Raw genomic sequence first — 23,398 nt, 5'->3', positions numbered from 1 at the left:
TTAACCCAACGGTTGGGTTCGTCCACATTTTACCCAACCAGGCATTCAGTCCACATATGTCTGTACAATCAACAAACCATTGTACCCTGTCACTTAAATGATCTCTCATCAAACTTGCAAATATTACATTGTATGTGGGATGTTTTCTGCACATGTGAATGATACATTCATACACAGAGCATCTTTGTTATATTTACCTACTGGAGCACAGCAATAACCATATAGTGTGCTTGAGTCACTGACAGGGCCGTTTAACAACCACATCCCCTAACAAGAAAATCCCACCTGAATACAAACCTGATTGACAACTGGCTAAGCCACTTTGTTTGCGTTAATGCCTTGGACCCACAACGAATGACTTGTGACAAGTAGAGTCGAGCAATTAGGATTTGTTTAGGCAGTGCTGCATAGCGCGGCAAAGGCACAGGGAGTCAATGAATGGACCTTTCTAATCCACAGTATGCACTCACATAAATGTACATTGAACATCAGGTGGATTCAAAGGGAAATGCAAGCCTAATTGAAGTTTTTTTCTCTCTCTGGCTGTAGTTTTTGTCTTTATTTTCATGTTGGGGATAGAAAAGCGTGTTGTAATATTTTGTGTAGGAGGTTGTATATTTGAGTAGGCAGATGAGGCAACAAGACACGACACATGCAGCAAACAAATTAAGCCACAAACAAATATTTTATAAGGCTGATGGTTTGAGCAGGACCTTGCTGGTTAATAATAGACTGAAAGGCAGAAGGTTTCTTTGGGTTCTTTAACTTTTTTTGTTGTTGTTTAAATCGCATTAAAAGTAGGATAAGCTAGCCGGATGTTATTGCAGAAAAATCCCGACATGGTGATCCCGATGTGAAGCGGCAGAGTCTTATCTTACCCTTAAGGGATTTATGTGTGATAACATAATGTACATAAATGCATGTATATTATCCCACTTATTACACGACTACTTGCCACATGAATACGTAAATGCTCATGAAAAATGTATTTAATATATTTGTAAGAAATGCAGATCTTCCACAGGGAAAACCTGCTACCTAGTAGCTTTAAGCCAAGACAAGTTCAGATAAGTTTAAAGTCCCAAAATGCACTTGGTTTAATCATTTTTAAATAAAATCGTATTAATTATTCGTCTATATATTTAATTTATTTGTAAGTATTAAAGGGGGGGTTTAATGATATTTCAAGCATTCTGACTTATTAACACAGTTATAGAGTTGTTTCCTCATGCTAAACGTAGGCAAAGTGTCAAAAATGCAGTTGGGCGTGTTTCAGAGTATTTCTGTGCCGAATGCACTTCGCCAGGGTTCGTACAAGTTTCGGCTAATTTTTTTCGATTACGGTTCTAACTGACGTTTCAGGGGTTTTCGATACGTATCACTTCTTTATATGGGCTTCCGCCGGAAAACTTCCCCCGGAAAACCCCGCCCAGCCGTCAGTCAGCGGGAGACGCTAGAGCTTGCTAACAGCTTATCACGCCACTCAGCTTTGTTTAATTTCAAAAGTCAACAATGGCACAACAAGAAGTGTGTTTTTGGATGTAAGGAGAAGACATCCAGCCTCATGGAAACAATGGATATAGTTTATTATCCGGATTAGCAGCGGAGTTTTGCGTGTGTGTTTGATGCGGTGGATTTTCAGAACCGGGTCATGACGAGTTACACGTGGTAAGTAAGACTTCTGTCTTATGTTGGAAATAGGCGCGTGTATATTATATAAATGACACGAACATGTAGTGAATCATATGTTAAAAAAGTGTTGTATAGTGTTGCATGACTCGTACTCGCTCCTCCCGTGTTATAACTCCTCCTTCTTCATTTTTTCGTACGTTATCGGAAAGATTCGGTAAAGCTAATCTTTTATAAATCTGATTAAACTAAAGACTCTTCGGAGATATAAAGGATGTCATACTACTCTATAGGTACTCCAGATTAATATCAGAAATGCAGAAACAGCGTGTGTTACGTGAGCTTTAAAGTGTGCTGGTCAAGATGACTCACAGTTCATGGTTGGGGCTTTGTTATTGGTTTCAGGTGGGTTTTTTACTGGGAATAACAAAACTCAGGATGTCACCAATGGCCAATCAAGATCAATCATTCCAGAGCACCCGTGTAATAAGGTGTTAACAGCTCTAGACGAAAAAAACTAGCACCTTAAGATTCTCCCAAGAATAGCTAACCAGACATTAAACAACTGAATGAAATTCTTTATAGACAAATTTGGGGACAAAGAGATGCACAATTGAATTTCGCAACCTCTTTCTAAATCACTGAATACGCTCCCACTAAGGGCCTGTTTACACCAAGACGCGTTTTTGTCCAATGGATCATAAGCGGACGACGCTAAAGAAAGGTGTAAACAGTGTTCAGAACATTTTGAGCTCGTCCACTTTCGACCACATTTAGAGGTAGTCAAAAACACTATCGACTAGATTGCTTTTGTGGTGTAAATGCACATGTGGTCGAATGTATTCGAACAGCCACAAGAGACCGCCTACTCTCCGCCTTTTCATCTAATGTGATGTACTAAGCACAATGTTTTACATCTTTTTGACGTCTACCGTGAACACAAAGTGTACAGCGCGATCTTTAGGCTTTCGTTGATAAAACCAAAGTGGCTGCTCTAAACGTCTTTTACTAGTTAAATTTTTCGAGCATGTGAAAGTTGCGCGAGCTTATTTCATCAATTGCGCTGAAATATCAGAGAAAGGTCTTACATACACATGTACAAAACACTGTGCAGCATATTTACTAACAATACAAGCAGCAGACCTTCATAATATTAGTTTGCGTCAATTTGAACCCATTGCGTTTAAACGAAAGCCCAGGGACTCGCCCATTATCTCCACCGACCATCGAAGTTATCAGGACAGAAGTGGTCGAAAGTGGACAAAAGAAACAAATTTAAAGGGACACTCCACTTTTTTTTGAAAATATTCAAATTTTCCAGCTCCACTACAGTTAAATATTTTATTTTTACCGTTTTTGGAATCTATTCAGCCGAAATCTAAGCCGACTGGCGTTATAATCAAGGACTTTGTTGCCGTAACATGGCTGCAGCAGGGGCAATTATATTACGCAGCAACCTAAAATAGTCCCCTTAGTAACTTTTAATAGCAGGGGACTATTTTTGGTCACTGCCTAATATCATTGCGCCTCCTGCAGTCATGTTACGGCGGCAAAGTTCTTGATTATTACGCCAGAATGACAGTATAGTTCCTAGCCATATATGCCTAGAAATCACAACTTTTAATTTTCTGTCGGTCTTAGTACACGATGTAACTACAGAAGAGTCAAGTTTTAAATAGGAAAATTATCGAAAATCTTTAGTTTTTTCTGAGCGCGATGCTAATGGTCTAATCAGATTCAATGGATTGTGCTAAACTATGCTAAAAGTGGTAACACCAGACCCGAAGATCGGCTGAATGGATTCCAAAACAGTAAAAATCTAATATTTAACTTTAGGGGAGCTGGAAAATTAGCATATTTTCAAAAAAAGTGTAGTGTCCCTATAAATACCGGGTGTAAACAGAATGCCTCTCTCTCGTCCACTTGTGATCCGATCGACGAAAACACATCTTAATACCAGATGTAAACAGCCTCTAAGATGTAAACAAATGCTCATTCACTTGATTGATACTATAGATAGTGGATTAGAAAATCAACCAACACAAAAATAAAAAAGATGAACTTCTGATCCTTATTAAGAAAACAGAAGTGAGTGGTTGCGATCGCTCCTTAAAGTGCAAATGTTCTATAATTGCTCATTTGCATATGCGTAATTGCAGTCTGTTTCTGCTGCGAGACCCGAATGTCCTGCGCTGCATGGACGAATGAAAGGCGAGAGGCACAGGAGTGTGCGATAATGGCCTGGCATGAAATATTTATGTAAGAATATGGCACTCCAGTGTCTGCTAAGTGTTATTGAGGGTATTTTGTAATATGAAGAGAGGGAGACAGTGTATCCTAATTTGATTTTTTTGAAACATTTTTAAAGTTCATACTGTGGCTATTCTCTGTGCTTCACTGCGCCCAGAAATTGTCTATTCACGTCTGAATTTGGTCAGTAAAATCACATCTTCTACAGATGCATAAATAAAAAATGATTATCATCACTGAAAATAAATAAATAAATGTTTTATATAAATAAATCATATATATATATATATATATATATATATATATATATATATATATATATATATATATATATATATATATATATATATATAAATATTCCTAAATTTCTATCTCAGCTCTTGCTGGCTGTCAGGTAGCTTTCAGAGGCTTCATTTTATTCAGTAATGTTTCAAGGTTTCACCCATATACGAAAATTTTCCCTCTCAACTATCTGTCTATTATCTTTCATTGAACGGCTCGTATGCTATAACCGGCTTCTGAAAACCGACTGAAAGTTTTGACGCCATCTCACTTTTGAACCGTGGCATCCTCTTTCAAATGTATCACATTTTCACCATCATCACCTCCATTTTTGTCGAAAGGTGTCACCGAAGGAGAGAAAGATCGTAAAAGAAGAGCAGCGGTAAAAATCATACCTAAACCGATAATGAGGTCAGAGAATAAATGAATAATTCTCTCATATCTTTTCTCCTTACAGTGTGACAGCGAGAGTGACATTGATGACAAGGTAAGAAATCTTTTTTACATGTTTGTGTGTGTGTGTGTGTTTACCTAAAGAGTGATTTTGGAGTTTATATTATGAAAGGCTGTCGTCTATTTGCTTGTGTGTTTGTGCATGCGTGGATGACAGAAAATGGCTACCAGACTTGTGATTGTTGATTTATTTGCATATTACAGGGATGCGAAAAGAAATGTGTCGCATAGCGAGAGAGTACATTTATTGTAGAGGTGTTTAAAGGCGGTGTTGTTGTGTTTGGGATGTCAGTTCAGCTACTTTGAAGTAGTTTGAACTGAAAAAGAGAAAGAGGTGCTTGATGGGTGCTGTGTTTGTTAATTCTGCATAGGAAGTACTATTGTGAAGTCAACTCCACTAAACAAAGAAAGCTAAAAAAAAGTGTTTTCTTCTACATTAGCTGTTTTAAGCTACCTACAAATACACCTGATTTTTAAATCAGCATTATAGACAAAAAAAATGGTAAAGAAATTATCCTTATTGGTCATTGGGGCGGTACCCTTTCAAAAAGTACACCTTGGCACCTAAAGAGTTCTTATTAGTACCTCAGAGATACATATTGGTTCTAAAGAGTGCATAAAGGGCACCTCAAAGGTAAATATTAGTACTCCAATATGCATCATGCATGACATATCTGTACCTGAATGGTACATATTAAGGCCTTTTTAAAGGGCATTGCCCCAGTGACAGCTTGGCACCAATTTTTGACAACTGTACACCAGCAGCAACATAGTGCACCAAATATTTCCCTCCTTTTTATTATTATTACACTGTAATAATAACACTGTGAACAAATGCTGGGTTATTTCCAACCAAGCATTGGGACAGAAAGGAACAAACCCAGCCGCTGGGTTAAATTAACCTAGTAAGTGTTTATATTTGAGCCAACAATGGGTTTAAAACAAATCAGCATTATGTGTGTAATTTTATTTTATTATTATTACTTTAAAATATGTGTTTCTTAATATACAGCATAACTGTCATTGCAAGTTTTGGATCAGAGGTATTGTATTTCTACATTTCTACACTCACCTAAAGGATTATTAGGAACACCTGTTCAATTTCTCATTATGCAATGGTGTAATGGTGTGGGGGATGTTTTCTTGGCCCACTTTAGACTCCTTAGTGCCAATTGGCCATCGTTTAAATACCATTGGCCTACCTGAGCATTGTTTTTCACCCTGTCCATCTTCTTATAACCACCATGTACCCATTCTCTGATGGCTCCTTGCAGCAGGATAATGCACCATGTCACAAAGCTTGAATAATTTCAAATTGGTTTCTTGAACATCACAATGAGTTCACTGTACTAAAATGGCCCCCACAGTCACCAGATCTCAACCCAATAGAGAATCTTTGGGATGTGGTGGAACGGGAGCTGCATGCCCTTGATGTGCATCCCACAAATCTCCATCAACTGCAAGATGCTATCCTATCAATATGGGCCAACATTTCTAAAGAATGCTTTCAGCATCTTGTTGAATCAATAACACGTATAATTAAAGCAGTTCTGAAGGCGAAAGGGGGTCAAACACAGTATTAGTATGGTGTTCCTAATAATCCTTTAGGTGAGTGTATTTTGTATAATTTAAGTTTTTCAACTCTCCTTGTCCCACTTTTTACCATCTAACAACTATGGTATAGACAGCAATTGTGATATCTTTTATAGTAAGCATCCCTTTAGAAACAAGTAACAACTGGATGCAATTTCCATGAAAGACTTATGTGACACGTGCAATAATGGCTTTACTCTATATGCGTTATATTTGCATATTTGCAAACATCGGCTCTAGCCATATAGATCGACCTCAGATTATACCATTATGACTGATTTGTTATTCAAATGCTCTCTGGTCACGAATGCTTTCGAGATTTGGTTAGCGGTTTGCAGGGTTGCCAGATCCTTTCCGCTGAAGTGCTTTTCCCAGTACCTTTGTCATTTGTTTATCTTTTAATATTGATAACCCTAATATGACTGTCACCCATATAAACAGCATGTAGCTCCGGTGGAAGTGTAACACATGTTAATTCCCCTGCAGTTAAGCAATTACTCCCTGCTAAATGAATGTGATAGCATAACTAATCTCCTGTAAGCCAAGCTCCCAGTTCAGTGGAAAACATCTCCGGCTCGCTCTATAAATAATACATTGATAGCGAGCAGCAATTTGCATTAACCGCAGCTCGAGCTAGTCAATAGGCTTTTATCTTTCTTCTCATTGAGGCAGATGGTAAGAGAAAACCTCTTTGGATTTGACACGATGAGGAGAGGGACTTTTAAAGCACCGTGTTCTTTTAACGTTGGTAGGCTTCAGAATAAAAGAGTAAATCGGATTTTCCAGACTTGTTTGGCCCTTTACTTCCTTTGTTGTATAGCATTTTAAAAAATTTACACTGTCAGAAAATGGGAAGCTGCCACTGGGACAGAACACTTTAAAAAGGTCCTAATATGTACCATTAAGGTACAGATTTGTACCTTTGAAGTATGAATATGTGCCTTTGATGTACTAATATGCACTTAGTGACAGTGACGGTCTTCTATAGTATTTATTATTTGCTTGTAATGGATCATATAAGATCCAGGGCAGAAAGAATAAGACGTTATATGTTTGGTTTATGAAGTTTTAAAGGGACACTCCACTTTTTTTGAAAATATGCTCATTTTCCAGCTCCCCTAGAATGAAACATTTGATTTTTACCATTTTGAAATTCATTCAGCCGATCTCCGGGTCAGGCGGTACCACTTTTAGCATAGCTTAGCATAATCCATTGAATCTGATTAGACCATTAGCATTGTGCTAAAAAATAACCAAAGGGTTTCGATATTTTTCCTATTTAAAACTTCAAACAAAAAAGTGGAGTGTCCCCTTAAAACTTTATAAACCATTGGGTTGTCTCATTTTAGGGCTGGGTTTCCCGATAACGATTGAACTTAGCACTTAAGAGCACTTTCTACGAGCTACTTAACTAACATTCGTTGTTCATTTACGTGCGTTTCCCAAAGATGCACGTGAAACGATCGCTCGCAGCTGGGTTTTAAGTGCTACTTACGAGTCACTATCCGTTTGTCAAGTGCTGAAATGTCACCAATAGAATGACTCAAATTTGTAGCTGAAGCTTGTTTAGGCTAATCATCTTTAGTCGATGTGCAATAATATTTTTTATATTATTATTCATAATTGTTCAGTGACTTTTTAAATGTTTTAAAATTGTTCATAATGAAATATTATTTTCCGTATTTAGTTAGGACTCGTCCCACTGCAAAATGCCTTCTGCATTTTATATTATAGTTTAGATTATTATTATTATTTGTTGTTTTTTATTATCTATGTTTATTTATTATTATGGATTATTGCATTGTACCGTAAATATTTATTTGGTTTCTTTAATCAGATGCCATACCCTTCAAAACATTTTTTTACTGTAGCCTAGATGAATTATAGCAGCAATTGGTAGGAACCATTTATCAATTTGCTAGTACCAACTTTTACCAAAATTGTACCAAATACGTTTTCCTTCTTTATTAATTTATGTTTAGTCATTTAAATAATAAATATATTATATTAAAGTAATTTAAACAAATAAACAAAGAAGAACCCAATAAATAAATATACATTCAAAACATTACATTATCGTCATTGCAGGAGTGCAATTTGCTGGTTGTGCTGCAGGTGACCTTGTAACTCTGTTGTCTTACGATGCACTTATGAATGAACGATTACTCCAGAGCACTCGTAGATCAACAATGATTTTCAAGTGCTACTTAAGTTACGAAGCTTTTGGGAAACGGCCCGTAATTTTAAGATGATTCGTACTATCGTTTTTACGATCAACTTAGCCTTACGATGCTTTTGGGAAACCCGGCCCAGGTTCATTTTAAATTACCCGAGACCCGATGCTGCTATTATTATACACTCTTAGAACAAATGTGTTAAGAACAACACATTAGTGTTGATTCTGGGACAACACACTAAATGCGTTGTCCCAGAATCCACCCATCTCTGTGTTATTATTAAAACAACACATTTTGTGTTACTTTTAACACAACTTGTGTTATATTTTAACACAAAATCAACACAAAATGACACATAATGTGTTACAATTACACATAATGTGTTAAAAGCTTACACACAAAGAAGTGTAAAAAATTAACACATTCTTGTGTACCCGACTCGTGTTCGAAGCACAAATTAAACTTTTAGACCTAAACCCTCTCGGGTCGGCCTTCAAGTTTTTGAATCTAATTGGACTCATAAGGGGCGATTCACATTTCGCGTCTTTTGCGCACTCAAGTTTGTTATTTCAAATGTAGGCGCGCAGTATGCACGCTCATATTGGAAGCGACGCGCTCATATGGGAAGCGATGCATCTGCATCAAGTTAAAAACATTTCAACTTTCTAGAATGCCGCAAGTGCACCATGTGACAAGTGACAAGTACCAACAGACGGTCGAGTTTTCCACGCGGATTTAGAAATGTGAACAGGAATGTATCAGGTCGTGTTTTTATGGGTTTTCTTCTGAGAGCGGCGTTAAGGATAATAGTACGAGATGGTTATGGGGCATTTAGAAGATGTGTTAAGGTCGAAAAAACTTAAAGTCTGTGCTAGGAGGTTTTTGTTTTCATGTGCAACAGGTAGAACCTGATAATTGCTTTTCCAAAATGAAACAGATAAACACTGTTATTTATAATTGTGTACATTTACATCTAATGTAAACAACTACTTTTTACCTTTTGCTTGAATAGTAACAGGTGTCTTACCCTGTTCAATATGTAATGTTGAACAATAGCTCCTTTGAGCAGTCGTGAAAAAACTTGAACATTGTCTCCGATGGGGTTTTATACATTACTGTGTTATAAAACAGCCTGCAGGTGCGCTGGAGGGCGTAATCGGTTGGGCTGATTTGAATAAAATTGCTTCATGGTTAGATCGAGTCCACTTAATAACAAAGACATCACAACGTTTTCAAAGAAAAGAAAGCACCTCTCGCAGTCCATGACAGATGTGACACCAGAGAGTTAGATCAAAGATATTGGATATAACAAGATTTCCTATTACTATGAACAGGGGACAATGCAAATTTCAATATGGCCGCTCTGGTGATCGAAGTCCCGCCCTCCAGTTAAAAGAACCAATCATTCATTGATTAAGAATGATGATTCTCTGGGGGAGCGACTCTGCTACGTGAGTTATGCGAGGCGCTTGCCAACTTGTCCGCATGCGCAGTAGCTGAAACGACTTTGAAAAACAACTTTGACTTTTGTCATCATTTACTTACCCTTATGTTGTCCTAAACCTGTATGAGTTCAAATAAAAAATAAGATATTTTGACAAATTATGGTAAGTACACAGTACCCTTTGACTTCCATTGTATTTGTATTTCCAACTAAGGAAGTGAGTGGTAACTGTTTGGTTAACATCATTTATCAAAATACAATATCTTTATTTGTGTTAAACAGTGGAAAGAACCTCGTGCAGGTTTAGGATAACATGAGGATGAGTCAATGATGACAGAATTGTAATTTTTGGGTGAACTATCCCTTTAAGAAACAAAAGTTATCACACAGTTGATGTCAGGTTTAATTGTATGTCAGTAATATGTTGTTTCATTGTGATTTAAGCTTGTGACTTTAGAGATATCTGTCTGTAGATAGGACTTTAGTCTTGCATGACTGAAATAACTCCCAGGAGGCATTGCATACATGGCTGCCTAGTGGCACGACTTTCCTGAAGGGAATTTGGTTAGATCTACCCCAGAAATTACATAGACTGGTGTGACGAAATGTTTCGAAGTTGTGTGCGTCTTATATTTGTATTCATGTAGTGTATGATATTTTCATTCCCCTGGCTGTTTTGAAACAATCATTTCTCGTATGCCTGATGGACAGAAAGAATGCAAGATTGGCTGTTGATAAGTTTGTTCCGGTGTAATATCCAAACCTGTTGGCAAGTCTGATTCAGAAGTCCCGTTGCATCATTTTACTGTTTTTGTAGCAAGATTTTTTAATGAAATACTTATTACTGCTTTTATGCTTAATCAATATTGTGGCAAATGTAGCATCATTTATGATTATCGTTTAAATTAAAGTCACCATGAAACGGAAGTAGCGATTGCCTTATTTTCCTCGTGGTGACGTATATCCGAATGAAACGGCTTTTGAAATGAAATAAGGCAGGGCTGGTTTTGAATTTGTCCATCGAGATCTGATTGGATCGTTTGAAGTTGGGTCGTGTTGCTAATTGCTAATCGCTGCAATCTTCTCCCGGACCCCGCCCACCTGCCATACCATGCCATGACCGGAAGTGAAGAGAGATCGTTTTGAGGAGGGGAGGAGATTTGCATTTTCGATTACAGATTATGAGCACACACAAATTTTAAAAAAATAATGAAGCTCACCGATAAGTCATTTGTTAATAATACCACAATATTTATATATATATAACAACACCTATTTACAGAACTTCTCATTTGTGACCCTGGACCACAAAACCAGTCATAAGGGTCGATTTTTTTTTATTTATACATCATCAAGTTGAATAAATAAGCTTTCCATTAATGTATGGTTTGATAGGATAGGACAATATTTGGCAGAGATACAACTATTTGCAAATTCTGGAATCTGAGGATGCAAAAAAAATTTAAATATCGAGAAAATCGTCTTTAAAGTTGTTCAAATGAAGTCCTTAGCAACTGCATCCACTTACAAACATAAAAGTTTTGATATATTTACGGTAGGCAATTTATAAAATACCTTTATGAAACATGATCTTTTACTTTTTCAATGCGTGCACTTTTAATACTTTGTACAGCGCCTCGTGAACGTGTTAGCATTTAGCCTAGCCCCATTCATTCTTATGGCTCCAAATAGGGATGAATTTAGAAGCCACCAAACACTTCCATCTTTTCCCTATTTAAAGACTGTTACATGAGTAGTTACACGAGTAAATATGGTGGCACAAAATAAAACTTTTGTTTGGAGCCATAGGAATGAATGGGGCTAGGCTAAATGCTAACACATTCAAAAAGCGCTGTACAAAGATTAAAAGTGCATGCATCGAAAAAAGATAGGTATGTATTAATTCATCTAAGTTGAGGTAAGAACATAGTAAAATATTGAAAACACGGTGGTGTTTTCCTTTAATATGCTAATGATTTTTGACATAAAAGACAAATCTATAATTATGAACCATACAATGTATTGTTGGCTATTGCTACAAATATATCAGTGCTACTTACTGTATGACTGGTTTTGTGGTCCAGGGTCAAATCTGTGAATCTGTTAACAATTTAATATGACAATTATTAGTTAGATGTGGCTGTAAATCTGTGACTTGTGAGTCATAAAAGGATCAAGAATCAAGTTTTTCATGCGTTTCAGAAATGTATGTGGTGATTCATTTACTTGAGAAAGAAAATAACAAAAGATATTACATCATGTTACCAATAAAGCAAAAACAGATTTTGTGAATTTTATATACTGTAGAACGGTAAGAAAAACAAGCTATGTGCCAATGGGGTGGAAAATTTAAACTTAATTCAAAGCGAAAAATATTTTACCATACTGGTCTTTCTTGTGTAAAGCATAAATCTCAAAATTGATGTTGGAGTTCTCTTAAAACTATATATTTTTGTATTCAATGTTATTTTGATGCAGTGACAATCTAATGTAAATTTTGCGTACACTACAGTTGTTGCTTATTCATACTGAATATTGACTTTGTGTATTGTTTATCATTTTTTCCCCTGTCTTTACATTATGCATTTGGCAGACGCTTTTATCGATTTGGTGTCCGTTTTTTTAGCAACTTACAGTGCATTACAAGGTATACATTTTTTATCACTATGTGTGTTTTATGGGTTTGAACCCATGACCTTTTGCGCTGCTAGCACATTGATCTTTGTGATCACAATGAGCTATACAGGTGCACAGGAGCTTTATTGTATATTGATTTATATTTTATTTTATTTTCTCATATCCTTGTCTACCTTTTTTCTCGAGGAGGATGGACCAAATTAAAATTCTATTGTAATATATGACAATAAACAAGCTGAACCATGTTTGTATAATTTTAAATGAAAACAAGACAATGCTTCATATTTCGTGTGTAGCATTATAACAAAATGTGTCTAATATTTGGTGAACGCATTGCATACATGAGATTTAGCCGACAGTCACATGACTCAAAGACAGAGCTGTCGGGTAGTGTTCTTGTCCTGACAGGTGACCATTGAAATCTGTCTGTTTCATGAAGCAGCTTAAAAGGATTTCTGTTATTTCATTTCTCTTCCTATCACATCAGTCTGACAGCGTGCTACATGGCACACCCCACCAATTCAGCCACTTCAGGTAAACACAGACATTTTTCCTCTCTAACCGAAGGGCTTTACAGCATACGAGCGTCACTGTCTTTATTGACACCTTAACCATTCCTGTCACCATATCAATTCAAGCCTTTTGCCCTGTCAGATATCATGTTATTATGGTCTGACACTGGAATGCAAGTATAAGCACCACATGCTTGGCTTTTATCTTTGGACTGGCCCCATTTTGACAGGCCATTGCTGTGTAAAAAAATCTTCATAATTCCACAAGGAAACATCATGCAAGTGGTGCATTTCAATGCACTGGCAAACCACCTTAGTGGCTTTTGCTTGGTTGTATTTTTAATGCGAGAGATTGGCTTCTAATTAGAGACGCACAGATATTAAATTTTTCCACCGATAGCCGATTATTCAAACTGATATCTGCCGATACTGATATTTGGGTGGTTATATTAAAGAGACACTCCACTTTTTTGAAAATATGCTCATTTTCCAGCTCCACTAGAGTTAAACATTTGATTTTGACAGTTTTGGAATCCATTCAGCTGATCTCTGGGTCTGGCGGTACCACTTTTAGCATAGCTTAGCACAATCCATTGAATCTGATTAGACCATTAGCATCGCACTAAAAAATAACTAAAGAGCTTTGATATTTATCCTATTTAAAACTTGTCTCTTACATCGTGCTAAGACTGCCGGAAAATTAAAAGTTGTGATTTTCTAGGCAGATTTTCCAGGCTAGGAACTATACTCTCATTCTGGCAAAATAATCAAGGACTTTGCTGCCGTAACATGGCTGCAGACTAAAGTCACGTGACTGCATGGACGTGGCTGATGTGTTATCTGGTGCGCCCCAGCTGTTTTTTTTTTTGTGAGCCAGGGCTTTGTTAACAGTCAGAGGGAGACGCACGCAAGATTAAGAAAAAATAACTTCACAAACATGTCTGAGAATAACACATCATCCGCATCACTGTAGTCACGTGACTTTAGTCTCACGCATACGCTTCACAACAGACGCGAAAGAGAAGACAATGCTGAATAAAGCCATAATTTTTTTCATTCTGGCGAAATAATCAGGGACTTTGCTGCCGTAACATGGCTGCAGACTAAAGTCACGTGACTGCAGCGACGCGGCTGACGTGTTATCTGGTGCGTCCCAGCTGTTTTTTTGTGCGTCCCGGGCTTTGTTTACAGTCTGAGGGAGATGCACAGTAAGTTTGAAAAAAAACAAAAACTTCGCAAACATGTCTGAGGATAACACATCATCCGCGTCACTGCAGTCACGTGACTTTGGTCTCGCGCATGCGCTTCGCAGCAGACGCGAAAGGGAGGACAATGCTGAGTGGAGTCGTGGTTTTTGTTATTTTTGGACCAAAATGTGTTTTCGATGCTTCAGCACATTCTAACTGACCCTCTGATGTCACATGGACTACTTTGATGATGTTTTTATTACCTTTCTGGACATGGACAGTATACTGTACGTAGATTTTCAAAGATGGGTCAACAAGCACGTGTTATCTGGTGCCCCCCCTAAGCTGTTTTTTTGTGTGCCCGGGCTTCGTTTACAGTCTGAGGGAGACGCACGCTGTAAGTTTGAAGAAAAAATCTTTGCAAACATGTCTGAGAATAACACGTCATCCGCGTCACTGCAGTCACGTGACTTTAGACGCGAAAGAGAAGACAATGCTGATTAAAATCGTAATTTTTGTTATTTTTGGACCAAAATGTGTTTTCGATGCTTCAGCGCGTTCTGGCTGACCCGCTGATGTCGCATGGACTGGTTTGATGATGTTTTTGTTGCCTTTCTGGACGTGGACAGTGTACTGTATATGGATTTTCAAGGAAGGGTCAACAAGCTCTCAGACTAAATATAAAACATCTTAAACTGTGTTCCGAAGATGAACGGAGATCTTACGAGTTTGGAACGACATGAGGGTGAGTCAATAATGACATTATTTTAATTTTTGGGTGAACTATCTCTTTAATCACGATTAAAGATCGCGAAAGCAGATCGTACAAAAAATTTAAAAATTTTGATCATACAAATTAGCCATCTTGTAAAATATATATGAATTCTCATGAGATTGTGTTGACAAAATCAGGTTGACCCACTATTTGTTTTTCTTCCACTACCTTTCCTACCTGTGCAACACTTTCAGTGCTAGATTTGAAATATTTTCTCTCACTGGAGAATTCTCTGGGCAATTGATTGACATATTAATTTCTCGAAGCCTTATCTTAAACTGAATGTCATATTACACGCTCTTTACTTCTGTGAAAGCGTACCGGCAGTGCTCTGTCAGGTGGTATCCACCTCCACGATACGCCACACATCATATCAGAGCTGCTGCACCCATGCCCACCATACATCAATGTCTCCGAGTCGTGATAAATACTTACCCTGCCTCTCTTCTGTAGCGCCATTTCTCTCCTTCGTTTGAAACATCTGAGGGAAGTAATGATCTGTAATGTACCTTCTACCCCTGGACCACTCTCATCTTTCTTTTCTGACTCTCATCTCATCCTCCTTTTCTTATATTCAGTCATAAACAGGCCACCCACCGGCTTGCTGACAGGCCTCTAATAGTTTTTTTATGGAGGTGAAGATGGAGCGGCTTAATGTTTCGACACAAGCAATCATCGCTCCTCATCTCTTTAATGAAATTAGATTAAGTGCACCTGGGGAAGGGCTGAGGAGAGGGAGGCCGAACGCCGGTTAGAGCGCTAGCTTTCATTTAAAACCAATTTGTCTGCAATATTCCGCCATCAGCCTGGGATTCGACGTTCAGTCGGAACGGCGGGCGAATGAGATCACACTGGCGCAGACGGGTTTAATTCTCTTCCCCGCGGGCGGCGTGAAATTATAAGTGACACATTCGACATGCACTTTGATATGGAGATGCCATTTTCTTCTGTCCGGCGTGACTCATTCCCTGTATCTCACTCTTTTCCATCTCACGCCTGTTCGCGTTTCTTCAATTCACTGTCTGTTTTTTTATGCATTTGTGCCTTCTTTCTCCTAATGGCACCATAACCTCTGTCTTTGCTGCTAAAGCATGGAAATGGTTTTCGATCTAATTTCTATTAAGGCTGTTTTCAATGTTCCTTTCTCTGAGAAAATGTATTTTCTCTGGATGTCAGACGTTACATCTGGTGCACGTTTTCTTCGCGGTACTACTCGTACCTGGTTTTAGTGCGGAGGCAGGGATCTGAACCAAAAGTGGAATTTGAAGATGCTTGTGTTTCTTTTGGAATGGATGCTGACTGAGAGATTTATGAAAGAAAATGAAAATAATGGACTTTTGCCCTCCCACGCCAATGGAATCGTTCACCCAGAAATTTGTTATGCTGACCGTCATGTTTTCCCAAATCCATATGACTTACTTTCTTCCATGGCACACAAAAGGACATGACATGTTGTTGGATTGGTCTAGTGTTTCAAAAGCCCATATGTGTCATATTTAGCCATTATGTGCCACTTTGAATACGTGCAATGTATAATGTATTTTGAAAACTGCATTGCATTATAATAGTACTTTTTGTTTTGCATAAGAAGAGTTATTGTATGGCTTAAAAACATGTGGAAACGGCACACAAGTTGTGAACTACTTTTATGATACTATTATTGCGCTTTGTATTGCTAAAAAAAATCTTCTTTAAAGCCCCTCCTAACCTAAAAATGCACTTTTAAATGTGTTTCTAGCAGAAAATGAGTCGCCAGTGTGTGTGCAAAGAAATCCTGTTATTATACAAATCCATCTATTTCTTCTTTAAACCGCAACAGTCACACAACACAGGCTGTTGGGGATCCCCTATCAATGTGATGTCACATTGATCACACCCCAACCATAACCACTCACAGACTCCGCCTTATGAGCGCTTAGTTCAACCTTTTGACTGAGACACATGTTTTGATGTAGTCCACATGTGTAAGCGGGTGATTCTCACGAAAACTTGGTTTTAAAAATGTCAAGCATGAAAATGTAAAAATTGCTTAAATTTACTTTTCCCCCACCAGACATTGAAAAACAAAGTCTGGAGTAAATGGGAACATTAATTTAAAAACTTTTACTTATCATTTAACACTTTTTGTAACATAATTTTAAAAATCTCATTACCGCAACAGTCAGAAAACATCAACACTGACATATTTTCAAAATGACATGACAAACCTGAAAGAACATAATTTGGAGATTCTGCACATGCATTTAAAATCAAAGTATTATGCTTCTATAAATTAAATTAACATTTAATAAGCATCTGTTGCGGTAATGATAATCAAAATGTCGTGTAAGCATTCTGACAAGACAATATTTCAAATTAACTGTAAAAACATGATCTTACCTGGTAGCCATCTTGAAGTAACTGGTCCATGTGCTTGGTCACTTAAAATCAAACTTTATTAAAATTCTGTATGTGTGCTAAAACAGTTCTCAAAAAGTGTTGCGGAGGATGAGAACATCAGGCATGGACACATCATTTTCCTAAATTTTCTTCATTATTATTATACATGAATATTCAGTAAATATTTTTCTGTCATCTAAAGTAGTCTAGCAAAACATCCATTTATTTTTTTTCTTAATATTTTTGTGTTAATCTGATTAAATTACAACATAACGCATGTTCAAACACAGCCGGACACATTGCGGTAATGAGAATTTCAGCAGAAAATGAGATAAAATTTACAATTATAAATTCTTATGTTGAAATCACACATTGTGCAAGGTAGAACACAGTATTGTGTTAATTCTGATGCTTTTTAATGTTACTATATTACACATGTTAAAGCTAAAATCATTAGTGCCGTGGTGTTTCAATGGTTTTGTGAGAATCACCCAAGCGCTCTACCCCTTACTTTGCATACGAGGAGGGGATCAGAAGCTTTAATTGCATTTAAAGAGACACACACAAAACAGCGCATTTTTCATTGCAGCCACAAATGGCCACGTTCAACATCGTATAATGAAAGATCTGTGGTTCATTTTGAGCTAAACCTTTACAGACACATTCTGGGGATACCAGAGACTATTTTTATATTGCTGGAAACACCTAGTTTAGCAGCATACATCATAATAACAGCATTCAGGTTTAAAATAACATCAGGGTGAGTAAACAAGAACATAATTTTCATTTTGCACGGTAAAGAAAATCTTTTTGCACTTACATTTTTAAGCTTTACTTTACAAGTCATTTCTACTATTTTGACAAGTGATGAGTTGATGTAACTTGTAATCAAGTTGAGTTTGCTTTAAAATGACTCCGTTTGGAAGGTGGGGTGCATGATCTCCGAAAGCCAATGTTGACATTTAAAATCTTCTAAACAAACACGCCCCTACCCCAATAGAATCTGGACCTTCTTTTGATAGACCCGCCCCACACATTCGCAACCCAGGCAAGATGTCGGTTAGTAGACACGCACCTTACTGGTGATTGGCTACAAGTGTGTTTTGGTAGTCGGCCCGACTTCCTTTTCCAAAGTGTTTTTCAAAAATCATGCACCCCCCGCCTTTAAGTTAGCTGAGTTCTTTGACTCAATTTGGAGAACTCAAGCGGTGAAATCGTAAAAAATAAAAAAAATAAAACGTTTAATATGTATCTTTGAAGTAGGCCTACTAGTATGCACTCTTTGGTACCAATATGTACCTCTTTCGGTGCAGCGGTGTACTTTTTTTTTGAAAGAGTACCAACCCAGTGACAGTTAGGGATCTTTTTTTGAGCTTTTTTGACAGTGTACATCCCATTGAGTTTGTTGGCAGCCTTATTATTGCATCTTTACCCAAATAATGGTGTGTCTTTACATATTTACTGTATGTGGCTGGTAAAGGCGCAGTCACTTTGACCGAGTCATGAAATAATGGTTTTCATATTGTCTGTTTATTTTACCATTGAGAGAGATGAGTGAGACTTGAAGATGGGAATTGTTGGGGTGATACAATGTACTTCCATGAGTTTGGGAAAATTGCATTCCTGCCTGTTTGAAACTGTACTAGATACCCAAAGTTTATCAAGTGTACTTTTAATACTTTACAATTTAATATTTTGATGGTTTGGTTTCTAGACATTCATATTCACCTTCAGATTAGATCATCTGGAATCAAAGGATCTTTAAAAGTTTTAAAAGTTATATTACATATATTGCTATATTTACTTCAAAGAAACCAGTGAAAGGAAATTCGGGGATATTTCCTACTGTGTCTACGTGATTTTCTGCTCCAATTCTTGTTTATTTTTCTGATCAAATAAACCAAAAGGATCAGCATCGAGTGTTTCCCACAATGTGAACACATGTTAATATCTGCTTTTCATGGTAGATTGTTGTGGCAGCCTACCCAGTGCTTAAGTTAAGAACAGCGTGTGAATTACAAGCCAAACGCTATAAACATTTTTCCACATCAGTAATAAAACGAAAATTGAGTCCATATTGGATGCAGATGTTGTCTGCTGAGAAAACATTTGGTGGGTGCGTGTGCGTGCACATGTGTCAGACTGGAGTATTTCTGATCTCGCATAAACTTGATGCTTAAGTGCTTCTTATTCAATAAACGTTGGCAGACGTTAACTGCTCTCAGCTTGTTGCCAGTACTTTGTGTGTTTCCAACTGGAGCCGAAAACCAAAATTTGTCCCAGCCAAGGCTTGTCTACAGAAGTTTTACATGAGCGGAGGTTCGTGTCGCTTCCAAAAAATGACACAGACAGTCGGAGACTTAGAGAGGCTCGCTGCGACTGTTATCCCGTGTCATTTGATTGTAATGCAGCCAATGAAAAAGCAGTCTTTCCAGGAAAACGATCAAAGACCTCTTCGATTTTTACGGGCACCCGGGTACAGTTGTTGAAATAGATTTATGTTTTGTTGTTTTTAAAGGGATTCATGTCTGCTTTGCTTGTTTTCTAAGATATAGGCCAAAATGACATATTTTTACTAGGGCTGTTCCGAATACCATTTTTTGAGCTTCGAAGCTCTAGTAGAAATCAAATCGAATATTCGAAGCTTCGGAAGGAGGGGCAGAACATATTTTTCTCTTTAATAAAGGCAGGAATCTCTCTGTGTGTGTATGCGTCTGTGTCTGTCTGTCTACAGTTTTATTATGTGGCGGATGTGTTGCTGCCGACCCAAGGGAGTGTAGTGCCTTTTTTTTGTGCAATATGGACATGTGACACGTTTAAAATGAATAAACTTTAAAAATACTACAGAACACCGCAAGCCTGAAGCGGCGTGCCAGTCACGCGTCCTGCGAGAACAGCATTAGTGAAACAAAACACAAGAGCAATACTTTTAATAAGGTAGCCTAACATTTTTCTAACAAACAAACATTCCTGTATCAGAAATTAGCAGCACAGTAATTACTGACAACGTAAAGGGTAACTTAGGCCATTTAAATAAAACAACGAAAATAAATGAAACTAAGTTCAACAAACTAATAAAACGGTAGCATACTTTCAAAATCAAGTTTATTTATAACCCTTACACCATCCAATATGTTTTTTTCATAGAAGATATTTTGCAGAAACCCCAGTGCTCCGTCATGCAAGTCAACAGATCCGCACACTTTAAGAGCTAAAGCATATATATCCAATACAACAGTAATCCATCATAACTCTGTGTGACATATTGACGTCTTGTGAAGCAAATCAATCAGTTTTTGCGAGAAACTGAACGTTATTTACAACACTATTAGCGTGAATGCCAAAGCAGGAAGCGCGCTTTACGTTCGAGGCGATCTCTTCTACTGGTGGGGTTTGTTGGCTGTTGGCTATGGATGTTGGTCTCTCTGCGCCACCTATAGAGTGGGAGCCTGAAGCACACTTCCTGCTTGGTAAAAGCTCTGCATTAACGCTGAAAAATATTTATATATATATTCGAATCTCAAAATTGAAAATCGAATGTGAACCCACGGAACGAATATTCGAATATTCTGGTCCAGCCCTAATTTTTACGCACATTTAAACTTTTCATGAAAAATTTCCAACTAATTCACAACACGTGCATACGCACATTAATTAGATTTTTAACTCGTTCTTACATTAGTAAGTCTGGGATAACAAAAACCTATAAAAATGACTTTACCAGAGACATGCATCTGCATCTAAAATAAAACAGACAGGAGTCCTGGATCAAGTGATTGACGTTTGGACTTCTCATTACATTTACATAACGTTTACATTTAGGCATTAAGCAGGTGCTTAGAGATTTTAAAAAGTGAGAAAACAAATCGTCATGGATTGCCATTACGCGCATATTGCCATTACATGCATATAATATATGAAGAGTTTGGTTCCAAAACGCGATAAACGCCATTTTTGGAAAAAAAATAGTTACTGCCAATATCAGTATTATATCAGGTCAGTATTTAAAAGTAAATTCTTAATTTTGTGGAAAATCTAATATCCACCGTGTTATTTTGTCATCTTTTCTCCCTTTTTTCCCCAAAATACAATATACGCCACTCCTGCTTTTCTACAGAATCCGCTCCACAAATTACAGCGCACCATTCCACGCAATGTAAACAAACAATGGCAGCGCGTTGAGTACACAGAATCTTTTTCCTCATCTACTTTGTACTTCGTGATCAACAAATAAACAAAAACAAAATAATACTTTAATGGCATTGATAAACCTGTGATGTTTTTCTGTGACGGGAAAGCCATCAACATCTAATAATTTACGTGAGAGGCACTCGGGAGCCAGTTGATTGTTCTCCCGACAGCATCAAGCTTCTGTCATGCTAACACATCTTAGGAAAAACTTTCCATTACTTTACGCAAAGTCAACGAAAATCGAGCAGGACCAAAGCATTTTACAGCTGATCACTGTGAAAAATGTTAAGCAACGACGTCCTAAGTATAACCGCAGCAATGACAGTGTGCAATATGACAAAGTAAGTGTTTTGATTAATGCCATTAATGTTTATTTTTTTAATCAGTGTGTAGCCTACAAATGTTCAACTAAATGAATATAAAATGGCAAATATGAATGCACATTTATACATTGATTGAATAGATTTATAGCATTTTGGAAAATAACTTGTCATGGATTTATTGCATTTTGTGGAAAAAATAATTTGTTTTTATAATAAATCTTTGAAAATCAAGTTATGGATTTGAATTTTTTATGTTTTTATAACCTAAAGATGCTTTGTGAAAGTTTGTAACAGAAAATATTGGTTTTCATCTTGTCACTTTCTTGGTATAGAAAACACGTTTTTACCGAAATTTGTCAAAATGGATTTATTGCGTTTTGGAATCAAACTCTTCATATATAAACATGTGGTGGTTTTCTGTGACGGGAAAGTAACGTAAGCCATCAAAATCTAATAATTTACGCGAGAGGCACTCGCGAGATGGAAAAATGCCGGCTGTTGCTTGTTCTCCCGACATCATCAAGCTTCTGTCATGTTAACACATGGACCCCAGGGGATCTTATGAAAAACTTTCCATTATTTTACTCGAAGCCAACCGAAATCGAGCAGGACCAAAACATTTTACAGCTGATTGCTGTCAAAAAAGTTAAGCGACGACTTCCCAACCATAACAGCAGCAATGACAGTGTTCTTAATATGACAAAGTAAGTGTTTTGATTAATGCCATTAATGTTTTCTCAGGGTATACCACTAGTCAACTAAATAAATATAACATGGCAAAGATGAATGCACATTTATATATTAATTCAATAGATTTATAGCATTTTGAAAAAAAAAACTTTTGGAATGTGACCCAGTGTGTTGTTTTCAACACATACGACTTTCTTCCTGGAAATACAAAAGGAGAAATTTTGTGGAAAATATTATTTCAATGCAATTCCAGTAAATGGGGCACTTTCAAGCTTCGTAAAATCACCATAAAAGCAGATCATGTGAGTCCACGAGTAATTCATGTAAAAGTAGTAAAATGTGAGCATGCGTGTGTGTTTAGGGAACAGGTCGAAAAGAAAATATCTGTTACGCTGCAACGTTTAATAAAGTTATGGGCTCAAAGGTCTGATTTCTGTCGAATTTAGTACCTAAACCAAACCTGCCAGCCTGTAAAATTTCAAAACCCGACATGTGCTGGTTTGCTTCATTTCTATCCAAACTGCAGGTATGTTGATGATGTATGCAGAAAGACAGAAGCCCCTAGAGAGCGAGCGCTCCGAGATGACGACCAAAACACACAAGCCCGACTGCTTTCAATTATAGCCTGGATACAGCGATTGAGTCCCTCGTGAAAATAATAGAGCCCGCTTTGATCTGTTTCACCGAGGGGAAAAGGTTGCAGACTTCGAAAGATTACAGGAAAAATAATTATTGTATCAAGGAGGCCCACGTAAAACTTTATAGTGGCTTTTGAGGCACGGGGTAAAAGGAAGCAGATTCCAACGATGGCAGCTCATTTGCCAGTTTTTCCTTTTTTAGCAGTTTTTAATGACACTGTTATAGTCTGAGCTGTTT

At 37.3% G+C, this 23,398-nt stretch overlaps 1 protein-coding gene across 7 annotated transcripts in view; it reads left to right on the top strand.

Moving 5' to 3' along the window:
• The window catches only part of fbrsl1 (fibrosin-like 1), a 395,267-nt gene that overhangs the window by 252,595 nt on the left and 119,274 nt on the right, over nt 1–23,398 (top strand). For all 7 annotated transcript variants that reach the window (XM_073861161.1, XM_073861159.1, XM_073861162.1 and 4 more), the window contains one exon: nt 4,619–4,648. In XM_073861161.1, the coding sequence (XP_073717262.1) occupies nt 4,619–4,648 (30 nt within the window). The remainder of the gene's footprint in view (nt 1–4,618; nt 4,649–23,398) is intronic.

The sequence above is a fragment of the Misgurnus anguillicaudatus genome, chromosome 22, assembly GCF_027580225.2.
Source record: "Misgurnus anguillicaudatus chromosome 22, ASM2758022v2, whole genome shotgun sequence".
NCBI lineage: Eukaryota > Metazoa > Chordata > Actinopteri > Cypriniformes > Cobitidae > Misgurnus > Misgurnus anguillicaudatus.
This window is presented reverse-complemented; position numbering and strand designations above follow the sequence as displayed.